Source organism: Orbicella franksi, chromosome 15, assembly GCF_964199315.1.
Source record: "Orbicella franksi chromosome 15, jaOrbFran1.1, whole genome shotgun sequence".
NCBI classification, from domain to species: Eukaryota; Metazoa; Cnidaria; class Anthozoa; order Scleractinia; family Merulinidae; genus Orbicella; species Orbicella franksi.
The window spans coordinates 18430293-18458279 of NC_138159.1; the positions used below are offsets into that span (position 1 = coordinate 18430293).

The 27987-nt window shown below is 39.3% G+C and overlaps 1 protein-coding gene and 1 pseudogene across 1 annotated transcript; one reads left to right on the forward strand and one right to left on the reverse strand.

The window, feature by feature from the left end:
• Nucleotides 1-176: 176 nt before the first annotated feature.
• On the forward strand, nt 177-27870 carry LOC145469451 (proto-oncogene tyrosine-protein kinase receptor Ret-like). The gene is made up of 13 exons (XM_081453172.1): nt 177-314; nt 1775-1783; nt 18910-19222; nt 19806-19976; nt 21318-21480; nt 22135-22352; nt 22616-22800; nt 23545-23628; nt 24292-24426; nt 24589-24803; nt 25204-25244; nt 26713-26809; nt 26882-27870. Exons 1-13 carry the CDS (start codon nt 177-179, stop codon nt 27075-27077), a joined length of 1965 nt encoding a protein of 654 aa, XP_081309298.1. The 3' UTR covers nt 27078-27870.
• Nucleotides 8092-10522, reverse strand: LOC145469433 (E3 ubiquitin-protein ligase TRIM45-like; annotated as a pseudogene).
• Nucleotides 27871-27987: the final 117 nt, after the last annotated feature.

A 27987-nucleotide genomic window follows, 5' to 3' on the forward strand; every position in this document is an offset into this window, starting at 1 on the left:
ATAAAACATCTTGTAGTCGGTTAAATAAACAGCTGGCCAGCGTATTTTTTTGTTGTTGATTGAACTGATGAATGCTATCCAAACATCACCTGTAAACAGCGAATTGAACAAAGTTTGTTTGAGGTTTGCTGTAATTACTGCAAAGACCGTTTTTGTTGTCGTAGCTAGCTATCGCGATGCGGATTCTTTCCCGAGAGCATTTCAAGCGAGGAATCGTTTTCAACGCATTATTTCATTGCGGATTGACGTTCATAGGAATCGCAATACTACAAGCTTGGCCGAATGAAGGCATCTCGCAGAGCAAAAACCTCACAGTCAAGTAGGTACCGGTATTTTCATAGGATACTCTTTCGAAAGCTAGAGGATATTATATGGCCGCTCGGAGATATACGAAATTTCTCTTCGACTGTTTTCAACACGAGAAGAGAAATTTCGTATTTCCAAGCGACCATCTACTTTTCTTTTTATAATATAAAATTATCTTAATACACAACGACGTTTTTAAGAGCAGCTTCGCCTAAATATCAACTAGACTTGGAAATAGCGAAAAAATCGAATTTCTTCAAACTCGCCCACAATGAAGCCCTACGGGCACTAGTTACAAAAATATCGTTTTAAGTTCGATAAATCAAAAATTATTTTTTTCCGCAATTTTTTCGTTTCGATGCCCCAAATCGGCCAAAATCCATCGAAAATGAGCGGCATATTCAGAGGCTCGTAAACTCAAAAGCAAAAATCTTCATTACAAACTGATTGCACGTCGTATTTGTACTTCCTTTCTTGTCTATTTAGAGCTAAATAGATCGTGATTTGATTAGAACTTAAATATTTGACGAATTTTTTTAAGTTAACGACCCAAGACAGCTTTACAAGAGGTCTACATTTAGCCTATTTTCAAATGCTAAAAAGGCGTTCTGGTACACGGCTTTTCCCAAAACGACTAGTTTGGTCTGAAAGAGCATTGTTTCTTCTTCAAATTAGTGAAATAAAATTTTTGGGTAAATAAAATCGCGAGCGCTGAGATAGCGAACTAAATGCAGCACTTCGTCCTGAAAACGTGACCTTTGACCCAAGGGTAACGAAACCGATTACTGCAAGAAAACCCGGAAGAAAAGCAAACGCGTCGTTATTTTGAAACAATTTCTAGTCATATCTCTCCGAAACCATGATTGCAAGAAACTATGTCCAGATATGAAATCTTGCAGGGTCAAAGACGGGGCTAAAGGGCGCATTTTGACACAATAACTTTGTTTGCTGAGAATTGAAGTCAATGACCGTTAACGAATTCCAGTGAAATTTGCAAACTTGAAGTATGTTAGCCGATACTTACCTGAATATTTATATTTATAGAAGAGTCGTCTTCGAGGATTAACCTTCAAAAGAAGCTGGACCCCGATTGGGAAACCTCTAAAAGAAGAAATGTTTAATGTTCCGTGACCTGCCCGCTGCTATAAATTAGCTTAAATTCCATGCACATGCCGACCGCATGTTTGTCGTAAAACTCACTTAACTCCACTGACAGTTTCCATGGGTAACCCCAAAATAAACAATCCCCAAAAATGTAAAGTGAAATTGGCTGTCTTCATGAACAGTTAAAAGCTAGAGTCAAGTTCCATTACCCTTTAAAAGTGCTTGATTCTACTTTGTTCACTCAGTAGTTACTGTCACGTTCGAATACCGCGTAGTATCGGTCATGCCAAAGCACTGCAGACCGTACAGACTGAGTAAGTTTCCCATACAAAGTCTTGTACGCGTTTGTCTATTGAATCAAAAGTCAAATACTGCGCTTGTGCAGCCTGTAGATAAATGACAAACTTTCAGATATATTTAATACTATTTTGTAACTAGACCCAAAAAAAGGAGTCACAATGAAAAGCCCAAACAAGTGTCTGCAGTCTGCACGGTCTGCACCGTTTTGGCGTGACCGATTCGCGGCATTCGAACGTGAGAGTAGTGAACAAAGTCGACGTAAACAAATAAAATCAAGCACTTTTTAAAGGTAATGGAACTTGACTCTAGCTTCTAACTGTTCATCAAGGCAGCCAATTTCACTTTACATTTTTGGGGATTGTTTATTTTGGGGTTGCCCATGGAAACTGTCAGTGGAGTTCAGTTGATTTTACGACAAACATGCGGTTGGCATGTGCATGGAATCTATAGCATCGGGTAAGTCACGGAATATTACACATTTCTTCTTTTAGAGGTTTCCCAATCGGGGAAAAACAACACAAAACATAAACAGTGTAGGCTTTGCTGTGGGGGAACTTCTTATGATCAAGACAAAATGGAACTCAGTTTTCTGACAACTGTTCCCAGCGTGTTCACATGCTTCCTTATATGGGCTATATAGGTATGTCTGACCCCAAAGGATGGGGATTTTCAGCCATTTTGGACAAAAATAAGGTATTGATTTTGGCCATATGGTTTCATATAGGGTATGGTTTTTGCACTCTAGTCTTGAATTGGGTATATTTTTTTAGAAGAAGCTGGCTACCTTATCATCATTATCGATAAGACCATCAACAAAACCCTTCACAATGTCTTTAACATTGGTCTGAACTAATTATACGGCAAGTCTAAATCAGTTGAGTTGAGCAATGTTTTCAAAAACCATGAGTGTTCACTTATTTCTACAAAATTATTTTTCTGCCCTGGTTTGATTTGAGACCCTTATTTCTACAAAGCTATTTTTCTGTTTTGGTTTAATTTGAAACCCTTATTTCTACAAAATTATTTTTCTGCCATGTTTAAATTTGAGAAAACTTAAAAATACACGTACTTAGAACTTTCCCCATGCTAAACACGTGAGAACAGACGAAACCTTCGTAAACAAGCGCACAATTTATAAATCAAACAGAAAGGCAACAGCATCTCTCTCCGGTGGAATACGGTTAATAGGTTTTTCCCGTGTTACTATAACTCCCATATCTACTGGTAAAACGAAGCAAAATAAAGTTTACCTCGCTACTTCTTTACCGAGAAGCAACTTCGCTTCCGCCATGTTGATTCAGGTACCGTCAAACGTCCCAGAATGCCTTGGGAAGCCCGCGCCCGAAAAAAACTGGAAAATCAGGATCCGTGGACAATGATCGATTTACTTGTTCATCTCTAATAGGAACTAGTCTATGCTCACAAAAGGAAGTGAAATATTGCTAGACTCGAGATAAGTGTTGTTAAAACAGAATGCGTGGCATTCTTGCATTGTATATTATTAGCGCGAGCTTGTGCAGAGCATTCTGAACCGCTAGGAATCATTCAGTTGCTTGTCTCAGAGCTTTGGACATTTTGACCGCCGTTCGGTTAAGTTTGCGTTCAGTAAAAAAACACCGAGAGTCAAAAAGCATAAAAACAATATCGCTAGACCCAAGAAAAGAGAAAAATTAATATGTCTGAATTACTCGTTTTCAACGCATAATTTTCCTTTTAAGCTTAACGCGAGTTGATCAGCTGGCCCCCGAGTCAAATGTTCGAGTCACGTGGTATATGGATCATTTACTCGTACAGCCAACTCTCTCGTATTAAAACGGATACCCCTCGGGAATTGGACAAAGTCTCCATTAGTAGAGCTGTCCGCTTGCGAGAATTATTCTCATAAGCGGACAGGCAGGATTCAGATTAGCGGGTTTTAATCACATGTTTTATTGCGCAGCCAAAAATAGCAACTGAAGCTCTTTATTACAAATTAGAGACAAATTTCATTGCCAGGAGTCAATTATTATACCTGGGGTGTCCGCGTTCTCTTACGAAAGGGCGTCCTCTTACGGGAAGGTGTAAATATAGAGTTTGACTGGGAGGTAAAAAGAGAATTTAAAAAAAGTGTCTTTAAGTATGGCTGTCCGCTTACGAGAGTGTCCGTAAAGCGGAGAATTCACTGAATATACCACATAAGTAAATAGTACTTTTTACCCGTTGTTATTGGTTAACGCGGAGGTGACTAGCAAAGTACTATTCACCTCCACTTCAGTGAATAAATGTTAACTAATTAATCAATCGCAAGTCAGCGCTCAGGACTGGTCAACGATACAACAGCCATTGACGTCACATGTCTCTCATTTGATTTGACATAAAACTTTCTTGTTGTTCTCGTCCGATTCGCGTGGCTGTCATGGCTCCCGCGACGCTGTTCTCTTGTCGTTCCCAGTTTTTCCGTGGCTTTCTGTCTTCTCTGGTTTTTGTTAGTTCTCTTGTTAGTTTTCTTAGTTCTTGTTTACCTTAGCTTGTGGCTCAGGTGAAAAGAAGAAAACCACGGGAACGCGCACAATAGAAACCTCGAGGTCATAATCTAACTGTTAAATATCGCTGACAGTTCAGCTCTAAAAATGTTTCATTGCAATATAAACTAACTTATTGTTCCAGTAAACTAAATCTAGCTAGCTACAAACGAAATACTTAAAAAAATGCATTAACCTGCAGTCAAAGTCAAATCTGCCTGTTCCATTTTTCAACCTCGTGTGGAAAAATGGCGGATCTACTCCGATTCATCTGTGAGAATTCCGATCACTCCCAGATCTTGGCTGTTCTTAAACGCTTTGTAGAGCGGAAAGATCTTGCTGTCGATACAAATTTCTTAGAATCGCTCAAATTAGTGTTATCGGAGCTTGAAAAATCAAAAAACTTGACCGAAGATTTGGCTAGCAAGGTTTTGAAGGGAATGTGTTGGCCTATTGTGTATGTTTCTTCGCTCGATAAGGATAGGCAGTTGTCTGGAAACAATCGAAAGAAGCTTCATCTCTGCTACGATATTGTGGCCTTCTGCTGTTCGCTGTTTCCGACAACTTTGCTTTCAGAAATTGGTGAAAAATCATTGCAGGTTCTGAGAAGATACGGTGTGGAGACGAGTGCCACTGAAGATAACGCACATGACGCCTCGGTAACTTTGGATCTCATTGGAAATCTTGTCAGATCAGATTCCCTTAATTCTTCTCATAGTACCAATGTTGTATCTGGGGAAACTGGAGATAAACTGTTCCTCGAGCTGTTGAATATTCTACGCCACACAACCGAGAGCTTGTGCGGCAAAGTTACTGGTCTTGTGTTGCCAAAGTTTTTGGAATACAAGAGAACAGAACGATGTGATCTGTTTGGAATGTGGTGAAACGGATTTCTCCAAGTCATGCTGCTGGTTCAGCTACTGGAACCTTCAATCAGACCTATGCCATTCTCTGTGGACTTGCAGATTTCTTCTTTGGCCCAGATAACCACAGTCTGTTTCAACAAGCTGAGCTCTGGGAGATTATTCAGCAGGGTCTTGTGTTGAATGAACCTCTAACAAGAAAAAGGAGCATGTACCTGTTGAAAAGGGCATTGGATTTGCTGGACAAACAGCCATGTGATTTATTGGTGTTGAGTGAGAAAGGAAGTCGCATATTTTACTGGTCATGTGACAAAAAGGACTCTCTTATGAGTATCTGGCGTGATTATGTTCTTTTAATGGAAACATTGGATGGAAAACAGGCACATCTTATCAAACCAGTGCTACCACGGATTTCAAGCATAGTCAGTGCCACAAAGAAAAGTATTAATAGTGAAACATTACTGGACATTTCATGGCTCTTTATACTGTACCACAGGGCATCTCAACATGATACCAGGTTCATCTGTAGATGGGCCATCCTGGACCTGCTCAACATGGACCTGTGCGGCTCACCACTTCTGAACACCTGTTACTGGTGGTTCCCTTATGGCCCCCTGATGAGCATGCTTGGCGAGTATAATATCTCTGGCAGAGCAGATGATGGCCTCAGAGGAGACCCTCCTCCAATAGGGGCTGCCGTTGTTCGATTTTTCACAGAGTTTGCCAAGAACCTTCCCACAGACAGTGACAGGCAAACGTTTTGTACAGGGCTGTTAGCCTCCATTGTCAAGCAAGATTTTTCGCAAGTTCCTTTGGTGTTTATGTCGCAGATGCTTGCGAGTCTGCCACTTTGTAAAGCTTGGGATTCTAAAGCATTAGGAAGCATTAGCGAGATCTTTCATCTCTTTAGAACGTTTAATCCGCACTTGTCAGTTGCAATTCAGAGCTTTCTTCTGAAGGCGGTTATCAATTTGACAGACCCCAAGCGCGTGGCGTGGAGTGACTTGTAATCATATTTTAGAATTTTACACGTTTTTGTAATTATTAGGTTTATTAGGTTTCTTTTTTCTTTTTTTTTTTTTTTGTAACTCCTAATTAACCGCAGGTCCACATCACCTTATGCTGCCTATAAACCGACCTGCGTAAACAAATAAATGATGTATGTATGTATGTATCTCACTCACACGAATACGCTAGGGAAGACATTGATTGTGTCAGACTATATGTCAGGGCGGTTTTCAATTGCGTTTCGTAAAACCAAAACCAAAGTTATCACCTTAGCCAATCACAAAGGACGAACTTAATCCAGCGGGCCAATCAAATTTCCAAGAAAATACATTTAGCTGAGACAAAGTGCGGGAAAACGAGCGTGAGCGAACCACGGTTGGTTTTGATTTTATTTCTGATTGGATGAGAAATTGGCGCGACTTTTTTAGGTCAAACCCTTGATGTAGTTCTGTAAACTGTAGTGCTGGTTGATCTTTGTATCACTGTACTGTACTATAGTCCGATCTTTGTTGGTATTTCCAGGCTTTTTTAATAACACAAGGAGGGGTCTAAAAGTAGAGTGTAAAGTCTGCCAGACTCAGCGCTAACTCATGACGGTTCAAAGCTTTTGTACCGTCCTCTAGGGGGAACGTGCCTTAGTTGTATTGAAACTGATAGGTCTTAAGAAAGCCACTAAACAGAACAAAGGGAGAAATTAAACCAAGGCTCATGTTATGCTCATTTATAAGGTATCCATGCATTAATAAACATACTGTTTGTTAGTTTCTCCGTTTTCATTATCTGCATAGCACGCGCTTGAAGAATAATATGGCACGGGATTGAGCGATGTTCAGAGGAAGAAATGAATTTCCTTGGCCCTCCAAACGCAGGTGTTCTTTCCTTTTCCTCGCGTGTTGTAGCCCGCGCGCGTGTTCTCGATTTTGGGCGTCGCTTCCTGTTATTACTCGAGTCCATGGGCCGAAAACGAAATCCATGTTTGTAAGATTTATCAGCGAAGTTGTAAAAGAAAAAATATCTTAAACAAGTAAAGAGGAAATACTACTCTCGTTCTGCTCTTACAGGTAAACAAAACAATTCGCTTTCTAAGAAACACTAATAACTGGAGGCATATTACAGCTTCATTTAACTTACACTTTATTTCAGTTTCTCACATCGTGAAAGTAAATGAATATTTTACGATTATTTCATATCAAAAGCTATTCACTACCGTTCTTCATTGCTAACGGCTCTTTCTAAAAAACGTTTCATCGTTAAAGCAGCTAACTTTACAGTTCCAATAAACTAAAGCTATAAATACAAATTTTAAAAACATATATATTGACAGTCAGCTATGTACTGAAAAATATGTAGTATAACGAACATTGCTTCAATTAACTTACTGAGTTACTATTTGCCTTGAAGTTTGTATTTTCCTTATACTCAATAACAGTATTTGTTAGCTACAGTGCTACAGTTAAACCCCGCTTTACGGATGACTGCTTTATACGGACACCTTGAGGTTACGGAAAGTGATTTTACTTCCTAGCTCCAACATTTTCTCTTAGCTTGACCTGGTTAAGACAGACACCTGGATTGTATCAACACTTAATGTGATCCTGATGGTGTCTGAGAAAACGGGGTTCGACTGCCAGTATCTGTAGGTTAATAACCCGCTAATCCCTAAAACAGACTTGCTATAAAACATCATCAAGATAATTAGATGTCAAAGAGTATAGCATTTTCTTCTTTAAATCACAAAAAACGCGAATCCTCTAAACAGCCTTCTCTCCTATAGTGGAGGTTCTTATTACAACAATTAATCCATAAAGTGGTTTTATTACTTTCTTATTTTGCTAGTCACTCTATTATTTAACATAACCACTGGTAAAGCAAACAAACAAACGGTTTCTTTTCCTCCAAAATAATTCATACAATACAACTCAAGAGATGTAGTAGTTATTCATCCCATCCGACTCCAAGAGACACAAATTTGCTTTTGTCACCCACCCACCCGTCCCCCCTACCCCCCAAAACAATTATATAACAGTTCAACCGATACAGGACCAAACCACCAGCAATTACGTGGATACTGCATCTCTAACGTTTTGTCACAGAAAAGAATTCCACAAATTAAACAAACTGAAAACTAAAATGAATTTAAAATAAAATAATCCAATAATTACCGGTTTTCTTTTTGTTTGTAAAGGACAGTGTTCACTCAAGTATCTGAATGCGATTGTTATGCCATTCAGACACAGCAATCCGGCCATTACTTAGAACTGCTACAGACGATGGGAAATTTAATTCTCCTAAATTACTGCCCTTTGTTCCAAACTTGCCAACAAACTTTCCATTTAGTTGAAATACTTGTATTCTATTATTATCTGAATCACAGACCATCAGGTGTCCTGACTTGTTTACTGACAAACAACGGGGATACTTAAACTTCCCATCCCCTCCACCCTGCTTTCCAAACTTGTACTCAAAGTTGCCATTACAGTTGAAAACCTTTACGCAATTTGCTCCGTTGTCTGACACAATGAGATATCTATCACACTGAACACAGTGGATAGGATCAGAAAAAGAACCCTGCCCACCAATTTTCATTGAAAACTTGCCATTAGGAGAAAAGATCTTAATCAGTTTGTTACCTGTATCAGCAACAATGATATTGCCATCACTGTCTACAGATAGACCCCAAGGATTAGAAAGCTGACTATCAAGGCTTCCCTTCCCACCGAACATATCCACGTACTCACCCTCCCCACTGAAAATCTGGATCCTATGGTTGCCGTTGTCTGCTACGAAAATATTTCCATTTTCATGAAAAGTTATTCCCCTAGGAAACTTAAATTCACCCAGTTTCTTACCTTCCCCACCAAAAGATCTTAAACATTTTCCTTCGCTATTAAAGAGTTGAACTCTGTGGTTCTCACAATCAGTTACAGCTATCTCGTCCCTGGCATTCACTGCCACCCCCCAGGGATTGTTAAACATTCCAACAGACGAACCTTGTTTCCCAAAAGAAAAAGCAGCTCTTAACTGAAATAATTTCACCTCAATAGAAAAAGGACTATCAAGAATGTGTTCGCCGTTTACCTTTACTGTCACTTTGTATTTGCCTTGATCTTTGGGTGAATAGCTGATTTTGTAGTTTCCATCCTTATTGTCATTTATTCGCACTTCCATCGCACATTCTCGTCCTTCTTTGTCCCTGATCTCTACCGTTACACGATCATGTTTACTGTAACACTGTCCTCCCTCTGCGTTTTTTGTGGTCAAAACAAACTGTGTTTCAGCTCCAACAGTTCCCTCTTGAATGCCCTAGCCCTCAGCTACAGACTGACTTGCGTTAGTTTCGTTCAGTATTCCCAGTGTTCCAATTTCTTCGGTGTTGACAATCTTCAACATCCTTTGATTTTTCACGAAAACCAATATCGGAAGACCTTTTGGGTCACGCGCATTTGGCGTAGTAGTTTGATCAACTCCCTCCAAGATTGTTTGTAATGACTTTTTCACTTGAACGACTTCAGTGTTTGTACTTCGTGTTAAAACTTTATCAGCTTTATCCAACGATGATTTGATCACCTCTATTTGATTCTCGATCTCGGTCTTCTGGGTTGTTAGACTTTCCAGTGATTTCTTTGTTTGGTCTTCCACCGCTGCAAGAATAGTCTTTTTCTTCGCTTCAATATTGGCAATTAAATTGTCAACAGTCCTCTGAACGTCCCTCTTCACCTCTTCGCCTCGTTGTATGATCTTCGCGTAGTCTTCATCAAGTTTACTAACAGCAGTCAGCTTTGCTTGTAAATTACGCTTCTGTGTTTCAATCATTGATTTGATTTCAATCTTTTGTCTTTCAGCTTCGTCTTCTATGTGCTCCAAAGCATGACCACTGTGGCTTAGAGTGACACAAGTTTGGCAGACCGCCATTTCACAGTTCTTACAAAAGTACTTTAGCTCTTCGTTCTCGTGCCGTTGCTTTGTACAGAACACAGGTCGCTTTAGCACATCCTCATAGTCCTTGTCTTCAAAGTCTTTCAGCGCCAGAACACGCTGATCTTTATTGCTTCGCATGATGTTGTGTGCAGTTACGCACTCTTGACAGTGAAATATGCAACACTGGAAACAATAAGAAGTGGCAGAGCTTTTCTTCTCGCAGTTTCCACATCTTACTTGACTACTTCTGCACTCTTTGATTGCCAGCACATCAATCAAGCCATTCAGATAAAAACTGGTTGGAAGATCTTTCAGATCGCCACTTTCAGGTACTCTGCTAACGGCTTGACTATTTGGGCATCTAATGGTGTCGCAGCCATGACTCGTCCTATGCCATTGTTTCAAGCAGTGCAGACAGAAACTGTGTAAGCATGGCAGATGTTTTGGATCTGTAAATATGTCGGAACACACCGAGCAAGACACTTCTTCACGGAGATTATGGAGCAACGTTTTGATATCCATGTCGTGTTCAGGAACAAGTGGGTAAAGCAAGGTTTTTGCGGAACTCAGCTCGAAACAATGAAGTCTTGTGACTTTCTTTTTTTTAGCTCTCCTGGGAATCGTGGCTGTTTATTATGCTAATCTTTTCCCTTGTTCAAACCAATCATGGAACGTTGTTTTAAGAGCCTTTGTCATTTTGCCTGATACTGATTCCTAAGAATGTGACACATGTGGCTGGTTGATCAGATGTCACTAAAACATTGATCAGAACAAAACATTAGTGCTTTGGAGTCTGTATTCAATTCCTTCCTGTCTGAATAGAGGTCATTTGTTTTTCTCACTTGCAAAAGATGGACAGCTCATTTTGTCGGGGTGCGTTGGTCAGGGGGAACTGAACTTACAATCTCTACGGACTCGCGAAGACTCGCGATTATCTGCGAGTCGCGCGTCCCTCGTGAGCTAGTTCGCGCGCCACGCGTCGATCTTTCTTACTTACTTACTTACTTACTTAATCCTCTTCGTGTTTTGAAACACATAAGGCCTCGGCCAAAGTGCGCCATTGGCTTCTCTCGGGTGTTCGTCGTTCCAGGTGACCCCATGTCCAGCTGTTCTCCTTCATCTCTTTCTCCACTGTCCTCCTCCATGTTTCTTTCGGTCTGCCTCTCTTTCTATGGCCATCAGGGGTCCACCTGAGGGCAACTCGTGGTAGTGCTGCTGGTGGCATGCGCAGCACATGACCAATCCATTTCAATCTCTTTCGCCGGACTTGCTGTTTGATTGGTTCTGTTCCTGTTCTTCTGCGCAGCTCATAGTTTGAGATTGTCTGGGGCCAGTATATACGGAGAATCCTGCGAAGGCACTTGTTCTGGAAGACTTCTAGCTTGTGGCTGATGGTTTTGGTCATATTCCAGGATTCTGCGCGATACAGTAGAGTGCTTAAGACATTGCTTTTGAAAAATCGGATCTTTATCTTCTGCCTGATGTTCTTGGAACTCCAAGTGCCTCGAAGCGAGGCAAAGGCCTGGCTTGCCTTTGAAATCCGGACTAGGATCTCTTCTTCTCTATCTCCGCTGGTGGACACCTTAGATCCCAGGTGGGTAAAGTGATCAACCTCTTCTACCAATTCCCCATTCACCATGATGGATTCATTGGTCCTGCCACTCATCATCAAATGCCTTGTCTTCTTAATGTTGATCTTCAGGCCTAATTTCCCTGCTGTAGTTGCCAAGGTATTGGTCTTTGCCTCCATGTCCTGGTGTCGATGGGCGCGCAGCGCAATATCATCTGCATAATCAAGGTCTTTTAAGGTTTTTCTGCATAATCAAGGTCAATGTCCATCTAATCCTTCTCCTTCGACCACTAGTCACTTGTTTCAAAACCCAGTCGATCCCCAAGAATAATAGAAAGGGGGAGAAAATACACCCTTGTTTCACACCGGTGGTCACGCTGAAGACGTCTGTAAGCGCTGCGTTGCAAATAACATGGGACTTGAAATCACTGCAAAGGATCTTGATAACATTTACCAGCTTTGATGGAATCCCGTAGTGCCTTAATATCTTCCATAGGGAATCTCGGTAAATGCCGTCAAACGCCTTCTCAAAGTCAATAAAGTTGGCATACAGGGGAGCATTCCATTCTTTGCTCTGCTCTAGAATTTGCCATAGGGTGAAAATGTGGTCAGAGCACGAGCGTCCAGGGCGGCAACCTGCCTGTTACTGCCTGATGTACTCATCCAGTGTTTCAGCCAGTCTTGTATGGATGATCTTGCTGAAGACCTTGCTGGTAATGGGGAGCAGAGTGATGCCTCTCCAGTTGTTGCAGTCACCCAAATCACCCTTTTTGGGTAATTTGACAAAGAGTCCGGTCTTCCACGCTTCAGGAATCGTCTCGCTCTCCCATATCTCTCTGAATATGCACGTCAAAAGGCCTGGTGTTTCAGTTTCTTCAACCTTGAGCATTTCTGCAGTCACTCCATCTGCTCCACCTGCCTTCCCGCTCTTCATCACTTTGATGGCAGCTTTCAACTCTTCCATGGTAGGTGGATCTATGCAGATATCCAAGTCCTCTACTGCCGGTGGAATCTCAGCTACCTGCTCAGGTTCTGGCCTATTTAGAATGCTTTCAAAATGTTCCTTCCAGCATGCCAGCTTTTCTGCTTCTTTCGAAAGAACATTACCATCTGTGTCTTTTACAGGGACATCGTTGTTTTTAAAACCATTATTTAACATTTTGTTAATTCTATATAGGGTCTTCAGATCTTGTCTACCAGCAGCCTCTTCTGCCTCAACCGCGAGTCTCTCTACAAGTTTTCTCTTGTCTAGTTTGGTAATTTTCTTTTTTGACTGTGCCTGGGTATATCCAGTCTAGTCTGGGTACATCCAGCCGATCCCAAGCCCGGGTAAAAGAGGAGGGTTGGGCATGGGGCGTCGATGTTTCACGACAGGAAAAATGCTTCTTGGCAGTCTGTTATGATCAAAAGTACTTATGTCACTATGGACTGTAATTTTTATGTGGCAATGGCATCTTATCCATCTTCTAAAATCTTTCCGTTTCATCTGCGCCTGTGATAAAAGCCTAATTTCTCCTTACCATCTTATGGTAAATGTAAGAAGACATGTTATGGAAATACTAGACCCAATCATCACAGTTCAAAAGGTTTGACCAAAACCCAAATTCTCTCAAAAATATTTAAAGAAATACTGCGGCTAGGTCAGGAGAAATTTGATAGCAATCGTTTTCTTTGTACGGTGAAAATCAGTGGCAAGTTTGAATTAAGAGCTGTTGTGGTTTGTAACAGCTGACCTCACTGAAATAGTGAGCTATTTTTAGCTTTCTAAGTGTGTACTTGAAGACCCTCAGACGTCAACACTGTCATTTTCGTATTAAGTGGTATCTTGTAGGGACTGACAATAAAGTTAGAGTTTAATCCAGATTGATCTCCTCTTGGACTTTAATTTAAATTTTCCGACGAGCATCCCCGACCTTTTCGTATGGGCCTCCCCTCTACCCCTCCCCCCTAACTCGGGGCTCGGTAACCGTCAGTGCCTCATGGTTATATACATGTGACGTGTAGTTATTCTATTGGTGGAATAAAAAGCTTTTTTTGGTCTGACAAGGATCTTGTGTATCGGTCAACTAATCAACAGTAAAGAACTTTTCAGTTAAAGATTGAGAAAGAAACAAATTAAATGTTTTCAATGGAGTGTTTCTCATTTCCTCCTTCTAGCAATTATCTAGATACGTTCAACCCTTTTTTTTTTTCAGTCTTGTGGCTATGAGGAGAAGACAAATACTTTCCCAGGATATTTAGCGAGAAAGTAAACTTATTTCGCGAAAAACTCCCAAGCAGTCAAACGATCCGGTCAGCTTTAATAATCCTTCATTCCAAGGCTTTACAAACGAGCGCGCTGTATATCATACACACAACTTAGGGGCGTCCCAACAATACCATACTAGAGCAGGGACACTAGCGCCGTCATACGTCACTGTTCAAGCGATTCTATTCTTTGGCGGGAAAACAAGGGAAATGTTTACTTGTATGCATTCTGATTGAAACACTGAAGAGAAGACAGAGAAGCCGAAAGCTGAGGAACGCACTTTACATCTACATCTCTACTTAGTTAATTTGGTAAAATGCTTGAGATATCACACCAGCTTTAAAAATCTAAATAAAAATAATACACTGGGATATTAAAAAAATAAAAATAAATAAAAATAAAAAAATCTAAATAAAAATAATATAGTAAAATATCCAAAAAATTAAAAAAATCCAAATAAAACTAATACATTCGAATATTAAAAACTCACTTTGATTTAAAACTATCTACGGACAATGCATTCCGGGACAATATCCTCAGGAAGAGAGTTCTATTCATTGATTGTTCGTGGCAAGAAAGAAAACTTAAAAATATCTTTCTTTGCTCTAGAAACTACAAACTTAAACTGAAGCGTGACTCCCAGGGGTTCTTCTTTCATTATTTGGTTTTAATTTGGCTTCTACTGAAAAATCCGTCAGATTGCTCTTTCGTTTGGACAAGTATCATACGCTTCCTCGGTGCTTGCTTGTTGTATCTAGCCTTTCCCTAAATGGCTCTTCGGCGTTAACTTCCTGTGGGACAGTATCGTGACAACGAAAAGCATTGTAGCATTGCTTCCAAAAACAAACCTTGGCGGAGCACAACACCGAGGTACAGAGAAAGAAACATAAAACGCTTTAAGAACGGCGCCAGTTTATCTAACCTATTGCCATTGATTTCCTTTCGCGAGTCCAGTTCTCCACGCAATGAATTTAGCGCTACCAGAAAAAAAGAAACCCTGCAGAATATGAAACTACTGCTCGCTCGCCTTGCCGACCCGCCAAGAGTAGCGTGCAAGAGATTTGTAGGGAGGGGAAGGTTAACGTAACTGCTTTGAAGTGTTTCTTCTGTATCTCAACACAATCAAAGAGGTAAAGTTATTGTTCGACCACGGTTCGTGTTAACAGGAAGCGGAAACGTAGTGATGTATCAAATGACCACGTAACTTATCATGTATTTCGTTTTCATAGCTCCAAAGCAAACTCAAGTTTTTTCAATTTATAACGTAGTCACAAAAGAACAGTATTAAGAGCAGCTTCGCCTAAATATCAACTAGACTTGGAAATAGCGAAAAAATCGAATTTCTTCAAACTCGCCCACAATGAAGCCCTACGGGCACTAGTTACAAAAATATCGTTTTAAGTTCGATAAATCAAAAATTATTTTTTTCCGCAATTTTTTCGTTTCGATGCCCCAAATCGGCCAAAATCCATCGAAAATGAGCGGCATATTCAGAGGCTCGTAAACTCAAAAGCAAAAATCTTCATTACAAACTGATTGCACGTCGTATTTGTACTTCCTTTCTTGTCTATTTAGAGCTAAATAGATCGTGATTTGATTAGAACTTAAATATTTGACGAATTTTTTTAAGTTAACGACCCAAGACAGCTTTACAAGAGGTCTACATTTAGCCTATTTTCAAATGCTAAAAAGGCGTTCTGGTACACGGCTTTTCCCAAAACGACTAGTTTGGTCTGAAAGAGCATTGTTTCTTCTTCAAATTAGTGAAATAAAATTTTTGGGTAAATAAAATCGCGAGCGCTGAGATAGCGAACTAAATGCAGCACTTCGTCCTGAAAACGTGACCTTTGACCCAAGGGTAACGAAACCGATTACTGCAAGAAAACCCGGAAGAAAAGCAAACGCGTCGTTATTTTGAAACAATTTCTAGTCATATCTCTCCGAAACCATGATTGCAAGAAACTATGTCCAGATATGAAATCTTGCAGGGTCAAAGACGGGGCTAAAGGGCGCATTTTGACACAATAACTTTGTTTGCTGAGAATTGAAGTCAATGACCGTTAACGAATTCCAGTGAAATTTGCAAACTTGAAGTATGTTAGCCGATACTTACCTGAATATTTATATTTATAGAAGAGTCGTCTTCGAGGATTAACCTTCAAAAGAAGCTGGACCCCGATTGGGAAACCTCTAAAAGAAGAAATGTTTAATGTTCCGTGACCTGCCCGCTGCTATAAATTAGCTTAAATTCCATGCACATGCCGACCGCATGTTTGTCGTAAAATCAACTGAACTCCACTGACAGTTTCCATGGGTAACCCCAAAATAAACAATCCCCAAAAATGTAAAGTGAAATTGGCTGTCTTCATGAACAGTTAAAAGCTAGAGTCAAGTTCCATTACCCTTTAAAAGTGCTTGATTCTACTTTGTTCACTCAGTAGTTACTGTCACGTTCGAATACCGCGTAGTATCGGTCATGCCAAAGCACTGCAGACCGTACAGACTGAGTAAGTTTCCCATACAAAGTCTTGTACGCGTTTGTCTATTGAATCAAAAGTCAAATACTGCGCTTGTGCAGCCTGTAGATAAATGACAAACTTTCAGATATATTTAATACTATTTTGTAACTAGACCCAAAAAAAGGAGTCACAATGAAAAGCCCAAACAAGTGTCTGCAGTCTGCACGGTCTGCACCGTTTTGGCGTGACCGATTCGCGGCATTCGAACGTGAGAGTAGTGAACAAAGTCGACGTAAACAAATAAAATCAAGCACTTTTTAAAGGTAATGGAACTTGACTCTAGCTTCTAACTGTTCATCAAGGCAGCCAATTTCACTTTACATTTTTGGGGATTGTTTATTTTGGGGTTGCCCATGGAAACTGTCAGTGGAGTTCAGTTGATTTTACGACAAACATGCGGTCGGCATGTGCATGGAATTTAAGCTAATTTATAGCAGCGGGCAGGTCACGGAACATTAAACATTTCTTCTTTTAGAGGTTTCCCAATCGGGGTCCAGCTTCTTTTGAAGGTTAATCCTCGAAGACGACTCTTCTATAAATATAAATATTCAGGTAAGTATCGGCTAACATACTTCAAGTTTGCAAATTTCACTGGAATTCGTTAACGGTCATTGACTTCAATTCTCAGCAAACAAAGTTATTGTGTCAAAATGCGCCCTTTAGCCCCGTCTTTGACCCTGCAAGATTTCATATCTGGACATAGTTTCTTGCAATCATGGTTTCGGAGAGATATGACTAGAAATTGTTTCAAAATAACGACGCGTTTGCTTTTCTTCCGGGTTTTCTTGCAGTAATCGGTTTCGTTACCCTTGGGTCAAAGGTCACGTTTTCAGGACGAAGTGCTGCATTTAGTTCGCTATCTCAGCGCTCGCGATTTTATTTACCCAAAAATTTTATTTCACTAATTTGAAGAAGAAACAATGCTCTTTCAGACCAAACTAGTCGTTTTGGGAAAAGCCGTGTACCAGAACGCCTTTTTAGCATTTGAAAATAGGCTAAATGTAGACCTCTTGTAAAGCTGTCTTGGGTCGTTAACTTAAAAAAATTCGTCAAATATTTAAGTTCTAATCAAATCACGATCTATTTAGCTCTAAATAGACAAGAAAGGAAGTACAAATACGACGTGCAATCAGTTTGTAATGAAGATTTTTGCTTTTGAGTTTACGAGCCTCTGAATATGCCGCTCATTTTCGATGGATTTTGGCCGATTTGGGGCATCGAAACGAAAAAATTGCGGAAAAAAATAATTTTTGATTTATCGAACTTAAAACGATATTTTTGTAACTAGTGCCCGTAGGGCTTCATTGTGGGCGAGTTTGAAGAAATTCGATTTTTTCGCTATTTCCAAGTCTAGTTGATATTTAGGCGAAGCTGCTCTTAAGGATTTTCCGAAGATTCTCTAAAAGTAGTCCGAAGGTAAGACGAACGTTTCCGGAAATTTCACCAAAAGTTTCGAACATTTCCGAAGGTTGCCGAAGATTGCCGGGCATCGCCAAGTACTTCCGAAGAAGATCCGAAGATGTTTCCATCATACACCAACACTTTTAAGTGCTAAGGGACAAAAATGATATCACACGTGTGGATAAAAATGATATCCTAACACGTAAAATTTCGGTTTTATTGATTTGGTACCACTTAAAATACGACTAAATATAGCGAAAGTTCTTAGTTATATCAAACGCTTTTTTTCTGTCAGTTCTGTATCTTTTCTCAATTGCTCACTCAGAAACATTGTCCAGGTACACCCTTTTCAGGAAACGTTTAACATTAAAGATGATAATATTAAATTTAAGCACCGAAAAATACATCCCTGATTAGGATATGTTTCTTTTTTACAACAGAAACTCGCCCTTTTTTACAGGCTTGATATCAAGAGGTACCCAACCGAAGTGTAATCGACAATTTTTTACGAGGATATTGGTTGCAACGCAATGCTAACGCTGTTAATATACTGCAGCGTTACCATGGTTTCAAAGACTTTTTCAAAAACGGTTTCAAGTACTATCTTCAAAATTAATTCAGAGCCAATATTTTACGGCCTTTCCTATATGTTTATACTAATAAATTCAACATGCCAGGGCCAAAAAATTAAAAGTTCTATAGTCCTAAGTTACTTACTGTCAGTTGTCGTGTTTATTGTTCTAGAGGATCTGTAACAAAGTACGTAAATCGGTGGTGTGGCAACCTTCTGGCCTTAGTGCGGAATGATATTCATCAAATTAATTTTGCACAGGGCTATGGACCTTTTGTTATGTCAATAAACAGCTTGTTGCATGCATGTGGATATATATCTCCAAGAATTGGCTGCATGAGTTGTGTTTTATGAGTCTGCCGATATGGCCATGACATCTTGTTTGCCTGGGTGCCCGTCTCTTGCGTTCTCAAAATACAAAATAGCTGCCAAGCCGGTAAACGAGCGTTAATGAATGGCGTAATTGCAAGATAAATGGAGAGCCGAAGACTTAAGAAATTCTCATGCAATGGGCAGCAAGAACTACAAGCCATGCAGGTTGCTTATTTACAGCTTCTCTTCTGTAAGAAATGATGATCCGACTTTTTCTACACAGGGAAGACAGTGCTGTATCCGTATGAACCAGTTGGCTGTTTCAAGGATAAACAAGATCCACGCGCTCTACCAGAATTAGTCAAATTGTACAGTGTCAACGAGACAGATTTGGCCAATTCCCTTGCACGCGTAATTCAGAAGTGTGCTGCTAAGGTGTATGAGAATGGCTTCTGGTATTTTGGCGTGGAATTTCGCCACGAATGCTGGAGTGGAGTGAACGGTAGCTTGACTTACAACATACATGAGCGATCCAACAGTTGTTTATGGGATCATGGCGTGGGATCTGTATGGACCATATTTGTTTACCGCTTTGTTGAAGGTTAGTTACCAGTTCACAGGAAATTAGGCTTCCTGACAAATCTGAGTCTGAGAACTTGTGTCATGGATGCGTAAGAAACTGCTTTATAATGGTTCCCATGCTTCTGTACATCAAGGTTTAAAACACTAGTTAACATCATAGGTGAAGAAATGTTGCTGGTTTGTTAAATAATAAAGAATTTTCACGCTTTCAAATTATTGCTGAATTTTGACAAGATATTTTCTTTCCTTGGCACCTGAGATTAGGTTTTCCACTTCTTTTGCCGGTATGGCCAAGAACTTTCTGTGTTTAACCTATTTCAGGTAAAGAGTTCCTAGTTCTAAAAATTTGTATGTACACTGGTATTAAGTACCTGCCTAGATTAGTCTCCGGCTGCTCCAGTCCACTGGGTTGGATTACTGAATAAAAACCATTTACCTTTCTGTCGTGAATTGCGAAGTCTTTTTCTACAGAAACGCCATGCATGGCCATCTTACTACGAAATCTTAGAGCATAAGCAAATCAATTTTAACAATTCAAAACTTCAGCAGTCGATACTTTTTCTAAAGCTTTCATGTCATGGATTATTCCCTCTAATCATCAGTGAATGGCAGTTGGAGCCAGTGGTCGTCATGGCAACCATGCAGCGTGACGTGTGGAGGGGGACACAGGACACGTGCTCGCACATGCTCTAATCCAGCACCTAAATGGAACGGAAAGTATTGTCCTGGGACAAATATCTCCACAGAGAGCTGTAATTTACACAAATGTAAAGGTATATGCCTTTTTTTTTGAAATAGTTTTCCTTAAAATGATTCCGGCTTATCTTGACACTCTAGTATGTTCCTTTGTTTTCATTATGGAAGTGAGTTAATTTTTGATTTCTAAGGTGGCTTTGTGCCTTAAGAATACACTCAAACCTCTTCTATACGGGCACTAATGGGGCAGAACTGAATGCCTTTACTATAAATGTGTCTGTGAGGGGAGAGGTTCCACCGTAAAGTGTTATTTAAGGTGGTTTTCAGAATGTTGTTAAGAAGTAGAGGCAAGAGATGAATATAAAAATGTAACATAGTTTTAGAGAGACGTTAAAACTTACAAGGTACATATAGAGTAAAGAACTGTCCCAATATACTAAAAACTAGCAATACAATCTATTTGAAATCAAGGAGATATCTATTTACAGAGCATGAGTCGACCTGGTAAGGATGCGACCTACCGCCTAGGGTCCTGTTATTACCTGGTCGGGGAACATCCTGCAAGGGATACGAGGGAGTGCCTACCTGTAGCCTTTTCTGCAGACTATCAAGAATTGATATAAGCTATAGCGTTTGTCGAAGTTTTTTCTTTTTATCATCGTTATCATTATATCAGACTTTGTACCATTTGTGTTCTTTACCATTTATGGATATTCATCATTTATGAAATATTGTTATGAGGTCACTGCTTCTAAAGTAATTTACAAGCGGCGCTGAAATAATAATAACAATAAAGATAACAGCAAGTTTAAAATAGACTGATTCAAGTTTAAAAGAAAAACAAAATGGCATAAAATATCTTTGTCAAAGAAATAAATTCGCTATCTCCCTTTTTCGATTCACATGTCATTTACAGGCTCCCTTTTTCAATTTACACCTTATTTACAGGCTCCTATTTTCAATTTTCATGTTATTTACAGCCCCCATTTTTTTACATGTTGTTTACAGCCTCCCTTTTTTCTTTACATGTTATTTACAGTAATTTGGCAACCTCCCTGTATTAAATTTACATGTTATTTACGCTTTCCAGGTTAAATCACAAGAAATTTACAGGCTATTTACAGTATTTACAGGAACAGTTTACATGTGATTTACATGATCTCAGCCCTTTGCTTCGATAAATTTACAGTGTTTTCTCCATCATTTTCATGTTTCACCTGAAATATTTACATGTGTTTTACATGGAACCTCCGAAACATGTAAAAGGGGAAAAATCATGTAAATTATTCTTTACAGTCTCTTTTTGATAATTTACATGTTAATTACGTGTTATTTACATCCTCTGTAAATTTTTAGCTTTTCCAGTGATATGCATGGTATTGTCATATTTCGCTCTTTATTGCATTCAGACTCTTCAGGAGGTAATCTTCCTCACAATAATCAGACTTATCATGGTCAGAACACTGGGGAATCATCTTTGCCTCTGGTAGCGAAGATTGCGGGCAGCTCGCTTTTGGTTCTGATATGTTTAATTGGAGTACTATGGTTTGCTTTTAGATATCGTAGATCTAGAAAGAGTCGGTGAGTATAACCTATAAAGAATACTCTCGGTCAGCTCCAGTTATATTGATAATACGTGTGTTTTATTCAAGAAAAAAGATAGGAGTGTAGGTAACTTATAGGTCACTTTTGTGACATATAAACTTGTTGCAACACAATAAACAGTTTAAGGCTGTGGTCTTACAATAATATTAATTAACAAAAAAAGCAAAATAAATATTTTACATTCCCTATTCTCGTGCCAAATAACCAAAGAAACCTCGAGGAAGTATTCTACAGAAAAATTAATACCGTCTTAAATAGATTTCTTTTATGATTTAACGCACGCTCGAGAGAAATTGATATAGATGAAGTCAACATGACAACAAAATTAAAAACGCTTCCCGTGAATTTTCGAGCGTTTTATTCCGTGGAATCCTGTTAAAAAATTTGCACACTGGTAATAAATATTTTGCCTTCGTTGGAGCTCGTTTTTCAGGGAAATCTGTCAGACCGCTTTTTCCACAGAAGAAAATTTTGCAGAAATTTTGCAGAATAAACTTCAAAATAAAATCACAGATAAAACCATATAAACTAGGGAACGTTGGGCGATAAATGATTAAACTCTAAGTAGCCATCTTAAGTACTTCCTATGTTGAAGGCTCGAGCTCTTGATTCTTATATACATGTTTTCAGATCCAATTCAGAACTCTATGATCAGTTTGAAGTGCTTTTTGATGACATTTCCCTGGATACGATTATTGGAGAAGGAGCTTTTGGGAAAGTATACAGTGGCAGACTTTTAAAAAAAACTATGGAGGTTGGAAAAGGAAAGAAATCTTCGCAGAGCAAGACGGATAAGGGGCAGCAGCAAATGAAGATGGGCCTGACCGTTGCTGTGAAAATGTTACAAAGTATGATTGGGTTACGACAGCGTTTTATAACTATAAATATAGATAAGGTTCGTAAAACGACCTTTCAAAGTCTTGACATAGGCAAAATAAAAAGTCGCAAAGAGTGATATATTTTGAGTTAACCATTTTGGTAATAACATGAAATAGGCGTAAAATTGTGATCGTGTTTAATGTTTCAGTTTTAATTGATGTTCGCCCATGTATTTGTGAGGGTTATGTTCAAAACTTACAGTTAAAAATGCCTTTTATTTTTGCCCCACTAGATGGTGCCACAGGAGAACAAATCCAAGATTTCCTAAAGGAAATACAGCTCATGAAACAAATCGGGTATCACCTGAACATATTGAACTTATTGGCCTGCTGTACTATGACAAGTCCCATGTTCCTTGTAGTGGAGTTTGCAAAGAATGGGGATTTACTTCACTACCTCAGGAAAAGAAGAGAGCAGGTGATGTGAGATGATTGAAAATCTTACCCCCCTTTTAGTTTGGTCAGTAAGTTTAGAAAACTGGTCTACTTACACAAACTGTACTGTTTATTGACTTGATTCAATACAGTCCAACCTCAACTAAAGGCCATCTCTCTACAACGGCCACATTGTACTGTCTCCAAGAGAGGTTTGACTTTATTCTCTATAAAATTAGGAAACACGAACAAATTCAAATGTTCTGGGGCAGTTGAATGGGTGCAGAAAAATAATTCCGGTCCCTTAGACTATTTTTTGCTTCTTCGAATTGCTTTGGGCTGTCGTTCCCAGCTAGTTATTTACTTATAGTTTTCTACGAAAAAAGCGTCAAGATTTCATAAACAATTCGTTTTTCCGCGCTCGTTATAAACCAAAATTTTATAATTGTGAATATCAAGAAAACGCCTCGACCGTATAACGTGGAAAACAATGAAATAACGTTGACCGTAAAACAAAAGTTAAGGACCTTACTCTACCATGCTAAAGCTTCTCTTGCTTACCTAATCTTCGGTAGCATAAGCAAGCTAGGAAGAAGCATTAACACCCAACCCCCGATTGTCGCCGGCAGCAAGGTACCCTTACATCCCGGTCGTAGCTCTTTGCATAACGTTGCCCAAGCTTATATATTACTTTAAGTGGAGAGAGGCATTGTGAGAGCAAAGACTCGTGTAGAAAAGAACGCCTGAAAAACCATAAAACTCTCTACTATTTTGTCTTACATTTCAGATCAAACAAGCTTTTGAAGAGATGGAGGATGTAGCGCCTCATCATCAAACCGAAGGAGTCATAAATGAAGGGAGCTTATACGAAGTAATTATAAAATTATTTGCACTCTTTGTTCCATGCAAGAAGAGAGACTGAGGTAACCAGTAGTGGACTGGAGTGCAAATCCTCCATTCCCTCCTACTACGTGGATTCGTGTTCAGTAGTGCCGAATTCAACTCCTTCTCGCTTTGTGAATAGCACTGAATTCTCAGTACTTACTCTGAATATAACGTCCACTCTGCTGGTAGATTATTTTGATTTCGTGCATTTGATTAGAAGGAGTGGTTTGAATTTGTCTCCTTTCAGAACTTTCAGGCTGTCCTCAAAATTTCCTGGTAGGCTGCAGTTTAACCGTCGAACATATAATTCCCCCTAGATATTCTTTCGGAATTTTGAGAAGCTGTTTTTTTTTTTTGTTTGTTTGTTTGTTTTTTTCACCCTCGCCGAGATTTCAACTACCTTCAAGTCATTTGACTTTACCATAATAACCGCTAGTCAAACTTTGCCCTTTTTGACAGCCCTAGGCCTCCATCTAACGCGGTTCCTGACCAACAGGAAGTGAAATTTTCCGTTTTCAGACAGCTAAAATGCTGTGAAGAAGCAGCGATATCCAATTGATTTCTAAATTAGGATTTCGTGAAGATTTCATGAAGCAAATAAAATTACTTCCTGTCATATCACTTTAAATAAGTGTTACTTACTTTTCAGAGCACCAGCGACAATAACAGATGTACAGATATTTCTCATCCGAGTAACAACAATGATACTGACAACTTACATGACGATGATACTCTTACACCCGCTGACCTGATGACGTTCGCATGGCAGATAGCGAAGGGAATGGTACGAGCTGTGCTACGTGCATACTGTGAGACTGGCCAATATGTTTGCAATTTGTAATATTGAGATTGATGGGTTGATGGCATTTTTCACAGATGATTGCTTTCCTTTTCATTAACAACTTCTGTTGCAGTAATCAAAACTTCCCTTTCTTATTTTACATAGGAGTTTTTGTCACGTAAAGGATTCGTTCATCGTGACCTGGCGGCGAGAAATGTTCTCGTTTGTGAAGGCAAGCTAGTCAAGATAGCCGACTTTGGATTGTCACGTAACGTGTACGCCGAGAAAGTGTACCATGCTACAAAGAACAGAAAACTGCCAATCAAATGGATGTCACCAGAAGCCATTCATGATCAAGTGTTCACGGCAGAGAGTGACGTGTAAGTTTAAAAGTATCACGTGAGGGAAGTCGGTGAGGTTTCTTATTAGCGGTTTTAATGAAATCCGAGTTAAGTTTGCTGATTTGGAGCGGTTCTAATTAAAGGTATTTTAGCGTTTTTTAGCCGCTACAATTACTGTTTTGGAATAGTTTGGCGACAAACGTAGTGGGAAAATAAATAATTTGCTCACAGTTCAAAAGTGACGTTGTAACGTGTTGACTAACATGTCAATGTAACATTTAATTTGTCACTGATATAGCGCCATATTATGTCTGAGCTTCCGTTCTTTTCTATTGTATCACGCGACAATAAATATTGCGGCTCAGAATGGAAAATCCCCTTCAGGCAATAACCAATAACGGGGAATCTGACAAGGTTTTTATCTGATTTATCTTAACAGGTGGGCGTATGGTATTCTACTTTGGGAGATTTTAACAATCGGTACGTAGCATCTCTTTCTTTCGAGTCGCCTCTTTAGAATCTATGTACTTTTGACATACATACAGACATACATACGTGCATTGAATGCCTTGTTAAGTTGGCCTTAAAAAGTGGGTTTCGGAATTCATACCTTTTCAAGTTTCTTTGCAATTTGCGGATGCCAAATTATACTAACTTTTAGAAAATAGCCCAAAGAAAATACGCGCGCCGATTGGTTTAAAATCGTGTTTCTATTTAAAAACTAGACCATGACATCGAGATTTCTATCGCGGGATAGTTGACAAGGGCGCAGCCCGAGTCAACTATCACGAATAGAAATCGAGAGCAAATAATCTAATTCTTTTAGTATAAATCTACTAGTCGTTCAAAACTTTATCTGAATCCTCCTCACGGACACTTCGAAAACGCCAAGAAGTGGCCGTCATTTTGTTAACAAGGGCACACTGCTACGCTACTCACTGTCTACAACAGAATAGATAGTGAGTAGGGTAGCCAATCAGAGAACGGCATTCGTGATAGAACGCTAGTAGATTTATTATGCTCAGACTCGATAGAAACACAGAACTGGAATAAGATGTTGGCGTAATGATGACGCGAGCAAAGAGAATTTACCTTTAGATAATCAAAGTAAACAAGTTTTTTTTTTCTTTTTACGTCAAGGAATTTTCTAAAAGAAATTAAAAAAAAGCATGCTCTTCGTGTTTCTATCGAGGTTTAGTGTAAATCCACTAGCTTTGTTTCACGAATGCTGTTTTGGCTACGCTACTCACTATCTATTCTGTGATAGTTAGTGAGTAGCGTAGCAGTGTACCCTTGTTAACAAAATTGACGGCCGCTTCTTGGCGTTTTCGAAGTGTCTGTAAAGAGGATTTAGATAAAATTTTAAACGACTGGTAGATTTATTCTAAAACATTTAGATTATTCGCTCTCGATTTCAAACTCGAGATAGAAATCTCGATCTCATAATCTAATTGTTTAATAGAAACACTCGTGGAATTTTGAGAGAACTCAAAAAAATATGTGGAAACACCCGCCCATTAGCTCGTGTTCCCAAAGCATTCCTTGTCCTCCCAAACTTCCACGAGTGTTTCTGTAACTCGATAAAGACACGGTACATGTTTTCTATTTCTTAAAGAAACACAACTACTTGAATTAGTTCATCACTCCATGTTCTACCTCGCTGTAGTTTAGAGTGGTTATGAATGATCTCACTTGTAAATCTCACCTACAAGACCCGCAGTATCGCTATGGATGTAAAACTTTAAAATAACATATTAGACATATCAATTTAATGTATGGTTATAATGATCAATGAGTAAGCTAGTTTCCAGGACTGCCACTCTCTGGATATCTACAAACATGACCGGGAATTGAAATCGAGGCTACCAATCACAAATGTAGCTACCAGAGCTCTAAAAAAATGCTCTCGCTGTCCTATAAACTGATCTCCTTCTTTCTTTGTATCTAGGTGGGACGCCATATCCTACCATAAGTAATTATGAACTTTTTGGGCTTCTGAAATCTGGATACAGAATGGAAAAACCACAGATGTGCTCGGATGAAATGTAAGCTTCCTTTTTAGTTCACCCAGTTCTTTTCATGAAGTGATAACTAACACCTACCACTATTTTTCTCAGGTATGAACTGATGCGACAGTGTTGGAAAGAAAATCCCGCTGAAAGGCCTTCGTTCACTGTCATACAGGAACAACTTGAACGGATGATGTTACAGCATTGTCCTTATTTGGATATGGCTGACGCACTCTATAGTTACACACCCCTTTATGATGCTGACAGTGACAAAGAAACGCAAATGGAAAGTACTACTTTGTAACTTACATGCTGATTTGCATGGAAGTGTTTTGGATATGATGACAAGTTGGCATTCTGTACGTTTCTCAGCCGTTGTTGTTTCCAAAAGAAGGCTTGCGGTGTCTCTTCCAGACAAAACAAGTCTTGTTTTTAAGAAATATGCCTACCAAAGTCAGCCCATAGCGAAAACAATGAACTCCACACGAAGATCCGCCACTTCATCAAGGAATATTTCAGAGAGTATAAAGTGACATTTCGCAAAGTAACATGACGTACCATTTCGCAAAGCACTTCAGAGGGCCATTTAGAAGAGTACCAAGCTATATTTCTCAACGTGCAAATTAACATTTCGCAGACTTTGTTTAGTACCATGTGTTAAAGTGATTAACAACATTTCGCAAACTACCAATTATGATTTTGTAGCGTATGACTATCTAGTGGTAACATTTCCTAAGTAGTGAACACTAAAACATAATACGCCGAACAAATGTTAATAACTATTATTCGTCATAGAAAATTACGTTAAAATACATTTTTTTTGTCATGCGCTCGTCCACTGAAAGTGGCAGCTGTCATGGATTGATTTACTATCTGAGTGACTCAGAATAAATGAAATTCAATAAGGACGCAACAGGAAGACTATCGTGCTTTAATATTCAATGCTGTTAGTTAAGAAATTTTAAAGCAATTTTCGGTTTATTTTGCCCCTTCAATGAAACCGACAACACTGAATCAATTTCCAAGGAGTTTTATTTCAACCCATTTTTGCACCACCAGCAACTCCTGGATTTTTCGATATAAAGCATTGTTACCACTGGAAACGAGGAAAGTTGCCCGTGAAATCACCGTAATTTTAAGGTCAAAACGTCATCACCAAAGCTTCGTCGCGCCTTACTCAACTAATGATCGTACTATTTTGCTTTGTAATCTGG